At 43.2% G+C, this 12,257-nt stretch overlaps 1 protein-coding gene across 1 annotated transcript in view; it reads left to right on the top strand.

The window, feature by feature from the left end:
* The first annotated feature begins 4,297 nt into the window (after positions 1-4,297).
* Positions 4,298-12,257, top strand: part of itgb5 (integrin, beta 5) — a 41,467-nt gene continuing 33,507 nt past the window's right edge. Inside the window, exons 1-9 of the mRNA XM_085435528.1 lie at positions 4,298-4,574; positions 5,253-5,338; positions 5,489-5,696; positions 5,818-6,067; positions 6,713-6,881; positions 9,078-9,239; positions 10,048-10,143; positions 10,244-10,333; positions 11,815-11,949. Coding sequence (XP_085291654.1) covers positions 4,496-4,574; positions 5,253-5,338; positions 5,489-5,696; positions 5,818-6,067; positions 6,713-6,881; positions 9,078-9,239; positions 10,048-10,143; positions 10,244-10,333; positions 11,815-11,949 — 1,275 coding nt within the window. The 5' untranslated portion in view covers positions 4,298-4,495. The remainder of the gene's footprint in view (positions 4,575-5,252; positions 5,339-5,488; positions 5,697-5,817; positions 6,068-6,712; positions 6,882-9,077; positions 9,240-10,047; positions 10,144-10,243; positions 10,334-11,814; positions 11,950-12,257) is intronic.

The following is a 12,257-nucleotide window of genomic DNA, read 5'->3' as shown; positions in this document are numbered from 1 at the left end:
GCCAAAAATATTTATCACGATATATATTTGAAAATGTGCGATAACGATATAATTGACGGGAGACAAAATACTTTACAACTCCACAACTTTATTAGTGGGGGAAAAAAATCCATCAATCTATTTTCACTCAAACAAGCTGCTGTTTTTTTATGTGCGTTAAAGTTATATAACAATCTAACAGTGCAAATGCAAATTCCTTGATGACAGTTTGGAATTTCCAGTGGATATTGGCCGACATATCCTGAGCATAACCATGTATAATATCCACAGAACTTAAAAAGAGGTTATACACACAATGCGGTAGTATTATGTTGAAGCACAGTACATATCACTCCGCGAGGCTCCTGACTACAGTAGCTGTAATTAGGGATGGGTATCGTTTAGGTTTTATCCGATACCGGTGCCAAACCGGTACTTTTGAAACGGTGCCGGTGCTTAAACGGTGCTCAAACCGGTGCTTAAAGAATGGAGAACACAAAATTGGTCCAAAAACCTCTCATGTTCAGCTGGTTTTTTGTAAAAAGATAACAATGTTAGCCTTTTCTGCAGCTATGGGGCATATATGGTATCATTCTTGGCTGGAAGCAGTGCTTAAACAATGGAAAAAACACAAACTTTGTCCAAAAACCTCTCATGTTTAACTGTTTTCCACTTTTTCTTTGGTCATTTTAGCCTTTTTGGCCAGGGTGAAGGGAGTATCTGCCATCAAACAAGAAGACAGCTGCATGTAGCTATGATGATGTTTGCTAGTTCACCTTACATGCATTCATGTAATAACGTGGTTAGCCTACTCAACGTAAATTACACACGAACAACATTAAGCTACTCACGCAGAGAAGAACGGCTGCTGCTGCATCATCATCCATCATCATTTCTGCTGCACTGGCAGGGCTAGGGGCCAGGACTCTCCTCTTCGGGTTTTTGGGGGATGTTGCTAACTCCGGGTCCGATAACAGGCACCACACCCGCAGTAGATGCGCTCGGTGTGAGGTCTCACAGCAAGCTATCAAATACGGCACATTTTTCGGCTTTTAAAAAAAACGCTATGCGTCGCCAGGTGTTTCATCGGATTTGAGGTGTTACCTCCTTTGACAGTATCACAGTATCAGCTTAAAGCACTTGTTGCTGCTGAGTTTGCATATTTTGCTGCGAAGTACAGCCAGACTTTTGACCGCTTCGGCTTGGGAGTTTTTAATCTGTAGCTCTGCTCTAAAAGAACGCAAGTACCTGGCCCCGCCTACTATCCTCGGAAACGTAAAATGATTGGCTAGAATCTAAAGTGTATCACAGCTCAGGAAAAAAAAAAAGCAAATGTGCGCTGCTTTTCGGTCTGATTACTACAGTTTATGACAGGTACCGTTGGTACCCATCCCTAGCTGTAATGCTCCGACAATCCATCAAGCGGTGCAGCTTCATAGCTTAGCAAAGTCATACTAAAACATTTTTTGACAGATTTTTGAGCGCCGTGTACCACATAAAATCAGTTTGGTAATAACAATGGCCCGCTTGCATGAGCTACCAAAAAATGTGCTTTGGTGTGTATCTGACGGACGCAGCTGTTTCTATGTGTTTGGACCTTTTGTCCACATGTAAACGGCTTTTCGAATCACCGAAAACGGACATTTTTTAAAACTCCTTTTTTGCGTTAACGTGTGGACCAGGAATACAGAGTTGGTCACTCAACGTGAAAGGTATGTGCCATGTCACGCTGTGCGCCACGTTATTGTTTACATGAGATGAATTGCAGAATGGCAGATATTCAGATTAACAGTATTTTGTCTCTAACTGCAGGTTTACACGCTTACATACTACATTAATGTCCCTCTATTTAAAAAGGCAGAGGCGTCACGGTGCAATTATTTTACGTGTAGTTGTTTTTTTCCTGTGTAATAATATTCAACATTGCTATCGATACATTTTTCAAAAAATGCCTCTCTGTGAAAAATGGGTTTAAAAACATAAAGAATTGTGGGATACTGTTTGTCCGTGATTTGAACCGGGGGAACAAATTGTGGCAGGATCAGCCTGATATTATTTGTATCCCGCTGTAACCTTACGGCATAAAGAGCTAACATCTTGAAAATGTCAGGAGTAGTTAGTCAAGAACTAAAAAGTGTTTGTGAACAAAAAATCCAGAATGTGGGATACTGTTTGTCAGGATTTGGACAGCCCAGCGCGTGCTCCCGACACAGGGGAAAACCAATTCTGCCGGGGAGACCTACCTTGGCACTTGTGCAGGTGAAGCCAAAGGAAAGATATGCTTCACCATATTTTCTAGTATTTGGCTTGGAAGGAAGTTGGTTTGGAAACATATTTGACGATGCTTTATCTTCTGCTTTGAGTTTGTGTGGGAGCCCCATCAAAAACCTGTCCTTTATGGTAGCAGTGTCCAAGCGTTTTGTTTGTTTGTTTGTTTTTAATTCATTAATTGCTCTGCGCTCGCCTAGGGAGCGCGCCCCACACTTTGGGAACCCCTGGAAGAATCAAATCAATCAAATCACTTTTATTGTCACATCACATGTGCAGGCACACTGGCACAGCACATGCGAGTGAAATTCTTGTGTGCGAGCCCCACAAGCAACAGAGATGTGCAAACACAACAACACAAACGAGCAAAATACAAGAATGGCCAACCTGAAACTAATAAATATATGTACAATATATAATAGTGTATGCATTTCTGGATGTGTATACTAAATATTTTCCTACGTGTGTGTGTGTGTGTGTGTGTATACACATTTTTACAAATTAAATAGTAAAAAAAATAATAATAATAATAATAAAATATATAAAATATACAGAGTTGAATATGTGCAAAACAAGTGGCATTTATATACAGTGTGGAGTGCATAATGTTGAAGTTCCAGCAGTGAAGCTGAGGTGTCTATGACGTGTTCAGCAGTCTGATGGCCTGGTGGAAGAAGCTGTCTCTCAGTCTGCTGGTACGGGACTGGATGCTGCAGAACCTCCTTCCTGATGGAAGTAGTCTGAACAGTTTATGGCTGGGGTGACTGGAGTCCTTGATGATCCTCCCCGCTTTCCTCAGGCAGCGCTTCCTGTAGATGTCTTGGAGGGAGGGAAGCTCACCTCCAATTATCCGTTCAGAGCACCGCACTACTCTCTGGAGAGCTTTGCAGTTGTAGGCGGTGCTGTTGCCATACCAGGTGGTGATGCATCCAGTGAGGATGCTCTCAATGGCACAGTGATAGAAGGTCCTGAGGATGCGGGGGCTCATGCCGAATCTTTTCAGTCTCCTGAGAAAGAAGAGGCGCTGCTGCGCCTTCTTCACTGTTTTGTTTGTGTGTACTGACCACGTAAGATCCTCAGCCAGATGTACACCAAGGAACCGGAAGCTGCTCACTCTCTCCACAGCAGCGCCGTTGATGGTGATGGGGGTGTGTACTTCTCTGCACCTCCGGAAGTCCACTATCAACTCCTTTGTCTTTGCGACGTTGAGGGTGAGATGGTTGTCTTGACACCAGTGGGTCAGGGCGCTGACCTCCTCCCTGTAAGCCGTCTCATCACCGTTGGTGATAAGACCCACCACTGTAGTGTTGTCCGCAAACTTCACAATGATGTTGGAGCTGTTAGTGGCTGTGCAGTCGTAGGTGTAGAGTGAGTACAGGAGAGGGCTCAGTACACACCCCTGTGGAGCACCAGTGTTCAGTGTGATGGGGGATGAGGTGATGCTGCCCAGTCTGACCACTTGGCGTCTGTCAGACAGGAAGCTAAGGATCCAGCTGCAGAGGGAGCTGCTCAGTCCTAGATCCTGCAGTTTCCTGTCTAACTTCGAGGGAACGATGGTGTTGAATGCTGAGCTGTAATCTACAAACAGCATTCTCACATACGTGAGAAGAGGATTATGACAAGAGCAGCCTTTCCTTGTCCATGCCTCCCAGCTGAGGCTTTCTGTGCATTCACCGCTAGATGTCCCCACGTGGTCGACATAATGTGGTGCCGACAACTCCATAAGGCAGTGAACGGGTTAAAGCAAGTGGGCGGAGATTCCAGCTGGAAGCAAACCGAGAAAGCAACGCTCAAATCTGGAAAGGAAAATCACAGTTGAGCGCAGTTTTTGTTCATGTAATTTGGGACGGGATTTTTTCCTCTTTTAGCGATCTTTGAGTGGATTTGAAACGAGAGGTGCTATGAAGCTGAAGTGTGAGAGCAGTTGTCAGCTGAGGGTAGAGTAGACGTGGAAGGCTGCAGAGGCGTCAGACACCGAAGCCTGAGTTAAGAGAGCAGATCAACAGGACGGTGCAGAGCGCTGACTCTCACACTTGAAGACAATGGATCATTCACTGTGATGAGCCCCAAACCCGCGTGTCTGTGGATGTGAAATGGTCTAAACACGCCACACTGTTTTGATTTGCACGGATCAGCTGGACTTATTCTGGTGAGCGCGCTGATGGGAGAGTAACACGGTGCCATCGGTTCCTGAAGAGATACGAAGCCGGTGTTTCCCTAAGCCTTTAAAAACACCCACAGGGACACCATGTGGAGCCTCGGGACGTGGATGTTGCAGGCGGCTCTGTGCTGCGTGCTTCTGCAAACAGTGCTGCCCAGTGCCAGAGGTAGGACGCAGGACTGTCTTCTTCTCAGCACAAATCACTGCCTGTTTTTGCAGCGGCCGTTGGGTTGTGTTTGGATCACACACGCGGAGCTGGAGCTCCTCGAAAAAACACTTCGAAGCCTCTGACAGTGATAAATGAAAGGACTACAGGCCCTCGGATAGATAAGGATTATTTTTAACTGTGAATCATGCAAAGCTATTGTGGAAATAAGATTGGAGCAAGATAAGATTTTTTGTTATTTATTCCCCATTCAGTGCCAAGGAAATCAACCTTATGTCACGCTTACCTTTAAATGGCCACACAGTCAGTCAGACAAATGTTTGAAACTATTGATAAATTTAATTAAGAGCTCACAAAGGCCATGATCACTCCAACTGATGTTCAGCTGCTAAATCAGAGCCTCCATGATTTCATATGAACAAGCAGCATGTTAAGAATATTGGCTGAGATTTTCATATCAGTTCTTTTTTTTTTTTTTTTTTGTTACATCCCCAAAAATCAATGTTTGCATCAGCCTCCAAATTCTGTACTCAGAGTTATTCTAATAAATACGGAAAAGATGGAAATGAGCATCTGTTGAGGGTCTGTTTCCTTGGTCATTAATTTGAAATAGAAGTGCAACTGTGATAGGGATGAAAGTAGAAATCTAGCCTCTGCTCTGTTCCCGTCCCCCCTCAGGTCTCAACATGTGCATGAGTGGCAGTGCTACTTCCTGTGAAGAATGCCTCCTGATTCACCCCAGTTGCGCCTGGTGCGCACAAGAGGTATGGCTTAGTTGATCGATTATTTTCATCATGTACATTTACTTGTACAGGTCCAGTGAAGTGTGGGATGCATTCAGCACTTTTTTTTTTGACCTTTTGGAAGCAGTATGAGTAATCAGGAATCTGAGATTTGTTGCTTTCTATATGCAGGATTTTGGAAGGGGGCGCAGTCTGACATCACGGTGTGACTTTAGTCAAAACCTGTTGAAGAGAGGCTGTGACGAACACTTCATTGAATACCCAACCAGCAGCATCAACGTCCTGCAGAACATACCCCTAAGTTCAAAAGGGTCTGGGTCAACCCAGTATGATGTGGTCCAGATTATGCCACAGAAGATCTCTCTCAGCCTGCGACCCGGTAAGAATCATAAACATTTCATATTTAGGATACGAGATAACCTTGGAACATTAAAAAAAAAAAAAAGTAATAAAAGCATCTCTTATAAATAATGCAAAGCTCACTGATTTTTTTCATGCAGGAGACCAGACGTGGTTCAGCCTGCAGGTGCGGCAGGTGGAGGACTACCCGGTGGATCTCTACTACCTGATGGACCTCTCTCTTTCAATGAAAGATGATCTGGACACCATTCGCAACCTGGGCACTAAGCTAGCCCACGAGATGGGCAAGCTCACCAGCAATTTCAGGCTAGGCTTCGGCTCATTTGTGGACAAAAACATGTCCCCGTTCTCCTACATGGCACCAAAGTACCAGGAGAACCCATGCAATGGGTAAGTGGTGGCAAAAGGAATCGAGCTCTATAGCTGTAGGTGAAAGAGATTTACTCTGTGGCCACACTCTGTTTTTGCACCTTTCTGAATCCTGTACTCTGCATCTTTTTTCTTCATATTTAGAAGGCAGATGGAATAATGTAGTTCTTAAAAATGGCCCTAGTACTCCCACGGTCCCCTGGGGCTGGTGATGCAGGCAAACTGAAAGGGAGCAGAAGTGAAAGAGTAGAGAAAGCTGTGGTACACAATGTTTGCCCTGGAGGTGCGGCTAACTCTGTGCGCATCACTTCCCATTTAGGTTATGGCCTGGGCTCTGTGTGTGTGCCATGTTTAGATATTTTTGTGAGTGTGTGTTTGTGCATCAGTCACAAAACAATAAGGCACTTTAGGGAAAAACTAAAGCGATTCCTGCTAAAAGATCTCCCTTCTTTCATAGCTATCCCATTCACTACATTAGAAAGAGTCTACAAGTACTGTATATGAAGTGAATCATAAGATACGCCATATTTAACATTTAAGCTTCTCTTCTTCACAAACAAACCGTCAGAGCCAGGATTTATGCCTTTAAAGACACTTATTGTGTTTTTTAATTTCCAAAAATGTAAATAAAATCTTAACATGCAGTGTGTCTGTCACCCTGCACAGGTACAAGCTGTTTCCCAACTGTGTCCCCAGCTTTGGTTTCCGCCACATCCTCTCGCTGACTGACAAAGTGGACCGTTTTAACGAGGAGGTGCAGAAGCAGATGGTATCTCGCAATAGAGACGCACCGGAGGGCGGCTTTGACGCCATCCTTCAGGCTGCTGTTTGTAAGGTGATGATCTTTTTTTTCTTGTAGATGTTTCCATTCGCCCACCCCTTCTGTTCATTTATGACTTCATACTTTTATTATTGGCCTAGCTTACACGTAAGCTTTCCTTTACATGCAGTTAAATGATTTGCTTGTATTCATTTGGCTTATGGTGTAAACTGTATGCAATAACCTGAAGGAAGAGACGATTATTATTATTATTATTATTATTATTATTGAGCAGTATTAGGAGATTTATCCAGGACTTCATCATTTCTTTTGTACATGTGCTCAGAGGTTGTTTGTAGAATATGAAATAATTAATGAACCCCACATGTGTGAACTGTTTACGCTAAGATTGCATGTGTACTGTTTGTGAATGGGGCCCTTTTTTAGTAGCAAAATCCAACCGTGTCTTTGTTCTGTGTGAAGCTGATGTACCTGGAGAGAGCCCACACAGGCATGGGGAGAGCATGCCTGTGTGGGCTCTCTCCGCGCAGAGAAGTCTCTGAGCTTGGCTGGGAGTCAATCCTGATGTTAGTGATATTAGTGAACTCAGTTTCTGTTTTACTGTAGCTAGTCTTGCAATTGTTGACTTTGGCAGTGAGAGAAACACATGTAGGCTATGCACTTGTGAGTTAGCATAAACATCACATTGTTTGTATTCTGAGGGGAAGAAAAAGTTGTCCTTCACACATTAGTCCACAGGCGTTTAGATGCTACTGAGAGTCAGGGAGGTCAAATGTTGCGGAGTTGCACTACAACCAGCTCAGTGTTCAATACATAGAAAAAAGTTTCATAAAGTATGTTTGTGTAGTCTTCTATTGCACCCTTTGAAGATTTATTTGTTCACAGTTGGTAACAGGTCTGAGGGACAGCTCCTGTGAGAGCAGCCCCTGTGACAGGCATCCTGCCTATGTGCTTGTTAATTAAAAACATCGGGGGTGGAGATGACAGGAAGTACAGTCTGGTGCAGCTGGTTAAACATGAGGATGAGTATCTTGCGGGCCCAGTCATATCCCCGTGTTCCTCTTCCAGTTTAATTACTTCTAAAGGAGGACCATGACTCCTTCCAGTTGGCTCCTCTGTTGTAATTTACTTAATTTGCACTGTTTTAGGCCACTACTGGTCATTTATCAGTCTCACTCACTGAGGCAGTTTTTTATTTAGGTTTTTATTTACAAGCAGCATAAATGCTTCCTCTTCTACAGTACATCCACAATAACAGGAAAGGCCACCCATCACACACCTAGATGTAGATATCAGTCTTATGACACAGCTGTGGTTCATCTTCAGAGAGGCCTCTGATAGGTGCATCCACGGTTCTATTGTGCACTGCACAGGGCAAAAAAATGCCGAGCCCTCTTTTGTCATTGGCTGAAAAGCTGTTGTCACGCATCAGTCAGCACTCTGTCAGCGTTCTCGGTGCCCCCGCCTGTTGTTTCCTGTTGATAAAAGCAGAGAAAAGTCTGGCTTGTTGTACAGTAGTGGACTTGGGAGCACATGAGCTGTGTATCATTGCTAAGCTTTACCAGTCTATCAAAGAGTCAGCATCATGTGATTCAGACGTGGGTCACTTGTTCTTCGTGACAATGGAGTTGGAAGATGCGGAGTGAAAACTGACATCCAGCTCAAAACTCCTCTGACGTTTTTCTAATTTCTCTGCACCAACACTTAAATAAGAATCACTGAAGCATAAAAAGGCATCTAACTCAAGGGAGGCCCTTTTCAGCTGTAGCTTAGAGGCATAATGTCCATATTATGGCTGCAATTGGCAGCTTGGTATATCTCGGCATGTTTTGCAATGTGTCCTTTAAAAAAAAAAGAAGCAAAAGAAGCTGACTGAAGGTCAAAACAATCTAGAGCAAATGAGCACTATCTGAAAATCATGTTTTTAAGAAATAGGAAAAACACTGTCTGCTGAAGCCTCCTCAGGGCTGTGTAGTCTCAAAAAGCAGTTATTATTAAGTAGGAAAATAGCCACAAAAGCTAAAACCATGTTGTACCTCTCTGTAAAGATGCACATTTTAACGTGGGGGTCTGTGGGGATCATTGGACTCAGTCCCATTAGTGGAACGGCACTTTTCAACATTTCTGGGTTGGTTTCTTTTTCAGCCTTGGAAGCTGCTGCTTGGTTCTAATGATGTTGGCGATTTGGATGCTGGTATTTGTTTTTTGTAGCTAGAATTAGCTCCATTAACTTACTCCTCCCATTTACAGGAAAAAATAGGCTGGAGGAAAGAGGCCCTTCACCTGCTGGTGTTCGCCACAGACGATGTACCTCACCTCGCTCTGGACGGCAGGCTCGGTGGACTTGTCCATCCCCACGATGGACAGTGTCACCTCAATGACAACAACGAGTACAGCGCTTCCACAAAGATGGTAAGAAGACTGAAAATACAAAGTAGTATTCAGGGTTCAGGAATTTTCTGTACTGTGGTTCATATTGCTGGTGTTCAGTAAACGTCAGGTGCTTTTCACTGCAAAGCCCACCCGTGAACAGATGCTGGAATTTGCAGCATTTGGTCACTGAAAGGCAAAAAAAATATGACATGATGAACATCCTGCATACTTTCAAGGCTTTTAGGATAGTTTGCTTCCCTTTTCATGGCCTTCTGTCTCCACCCAGCTTTTAGCCACACTACATTACTAGATTTGAGTACTTCTTTTTTTTTCTAACTAATTCAGTAAATAAGTAATTCACTAAGTTCTCAGGTAAGCAGGTAATCACAATAAAATGCTTATTAATGACAAGAGCCTGTGAATGGTCCAAATACACAAACAAACCTGGAAGGTTTTACAGGAGCATGCAGAGATGTGTGTTGTTGTTTTTGTTTGTTGGATTTTAAGCATCCTTGTTCAAATAACAGCTGATGAAGAGCAGTATTGGTATGAGATGCGTTATCCTTCTGACATCAGTGGATTCGTTTCTTATATTCGGTAAAACTGCACAAAGACAGGCTTTCAGACACAAGTTCATTAAGGATTTCTGTAGATGCCAGAAGACTAATGATGTAAACATGGATCAAAATCATGTGAAAGGCACTCGCTTCCATTTAAAGTGGAAATCATTTATTTGTAGCTCTGGTTTATTGACCCCTTAAGACTTTTTGATGCTGTTTCATGGTGAACTATACTCTGTACATATAGAGTTGCCTTGCACACTCCAAATCCTTCTCTCTTATTCCAGGACTATCCTTCTCTGGCGCTTCTCGGGGAGAAACTGGCAGAAAACAACATCTTCCTCAACTTTGCTGTGACAAAAAGGCTGTACGTGATCTACAAGGTACTCTGAATGTTTGTCTATACAAGCTAAAGATCACACATTCTAACAGTATTTAAAATCTTAAACCATCAGTGGTGCCTCCTGTTTTTTTTCCCCAAAGAATTTTACTGCACTCATCCCAGGGACCACAGTAGAAATCCTTGATCAGGATTCCAAGAATGTCATCCAGCTGATTATCGCAGCCTACAATGTGAGTAATGCAAATCTGTGCAGCTGAGCATCTGCTTTCCCGCTGGTGGGAGTGAGAAACCATAAACCATACCGTAAAAAAACCATAAGCAACGTAATTTGTGTGTTACCGATACGTACGTATACTTAAAGGTAGCTGTGTTACAGGCGCTGTTCGAGGGGGAAAAAGCTTTTGCAGTATGTATTTTTGTATGTTACCATAACGTTTATGTTACCATGTTTATGTTACCTTACGGATTAAATTAAACGTTAAAAATCCTCACGTGTAATGTTTCTGTGTAAATATCTCATATTACAAGTGAAACGCATACGGCTTAAAATCCGGTGCGGCCTGTACAAGTACAAAATTGATTTTCTTTCTAAAATTAAAGCATGCGGCTTTTAATCAGGTGTGCTCTGTATTCCGGGATTTATGGTACTTCCATGCTTTAAACGCTGCATGGTCGTACTCTCTCCCCCACTCCATCTTATCCATTGTTGATCTGCACACATCTGTTACCATGGACATCACACGCACTTGCGTCATTGTCATTAGACACTCTCACGAACAAAATCACGGTTTAGTAACGCAGTGTGTTTCGGAAAAGTAACAGTAATCCAATTACTTTTTTTGCAATAGTAATCCCTTACTTTACTCGTTACTTGAAAAAAGTAGTTGGATGATCCTTTGCTGCCCATCTCTGCTTATATGTTTAATACTTTCCTCTAGTCTTTGAATTATTTTTTGTGAATTACGTGACAGTTCAGTCTCCCCTCTCCTCTAATGAAAGTTAGTCAGCCTTAGATCTACATCAAGTGTCGAGTAAGCAGCGACCTCTGAGGCAGACGAGTGAAACCAACCTAAATTGCAGAAAGTTGTAGTTCCTTTAGTGGCAGAAAGTTGTGTCAAATGCACACTTGACATGCTCAGTGTGTAGAAGCAATGCTGAATGAAGCGCTTTTAACTCGGGGCCTGTTAACATTCCAGCTGCCACGTTATATCCACCTCTGAGGTTTGATCGATGGACGGGCTTTTCCAAGCACCGTGAGGTTCCTCCTCAGGTCTGACTGAGGGACAAAGCTGCTTCATGCTGTGATTGTGTTAAGGGTGATGAAAGTGCAAGTGTGCGAGAAAGAGAGAAAGCGAAGGGTCGAATGAAGTCATGCTTATCCATGTGCACCAAAGAACTCTCCTGATTTGTTCCTGGCACTTTTGCATTGCAGCGCTGAATGAACAACTGCAAACTGAGCAGGCAGCTGTGGTATTGTCCCCACACAAGCCACCTGCATCCATGCACAGCACTTGAGGTTGTGGTGAGATTGGCTATAAAACAGTGTCTCACTCGGTTTCACTCGGTTTTCCACTTAGATGCTCAACTACTGTTAAAAGTGCAAAAAGTCCTGCTGTTGATGGCGTATTTTACTTGACCTTAAACGTTTCTGTTTTAAACCCTGGGTTTATTACCACATATGACTGAACTCTCCTGGCTGTGTTCTCCTTAGAACATCCGTTCTAAAGTAGAACTGTCAGTGTGGGACCACCCAGAGGACCTCAGCCTTTCCTTCACTGCCACCTGTCAGGATGGAAACCCACTGCCAGGCCTCAGGAAGTGTGCTGACCTGAAGATAGGAGACACTGTGAGTTCTTCTCCACGCTTACCTCATGTTATAAATGTTTCATGTGTCCTGCTGGCCCAGAAAACGTCTGAGTGCTCGCTCACACGCTTTTATTCTCTTGGATTATGAAATTCAGTCTGTGATTTTAAGAGTTTAAAGAGAGAAGCGATTGCTTTTTCTCCATTGGATGCCTGTTTTTGAAGATTTCCCAATGTGTAGATGTTACTTGGGCAGAGCTGCACAGTTACAACAATAACGCAAATCATTCAGACATTTCAAGTCTTTTTATTTTTTCCATCTATGGGAACCAAAAAAACTGCAAAGCCCTT

The sequence above is a fragment of the Copadichromis virginalis genome, linkage group LG16, assembly GCF_057382275.1.
Source record: "Copadichromis virginalis isolate Kocher_CV1m ecotype Utaka linkage group LG16, C_Virginalis_male_GT1.1, whole genome shotgun sequence".
Taxonomy (NCBI): Eukaryota; Metazoa; Chordata; class Actinopteri; order Cichliformes; family Cichlidae; genus Copadichromis; species Copadichromis virginalis.
The sequence above is the reverse complement of the archived record's forward strand: the minus strand, read 5'-3'. Positions and strand labels throughout refer to the sequence as shown.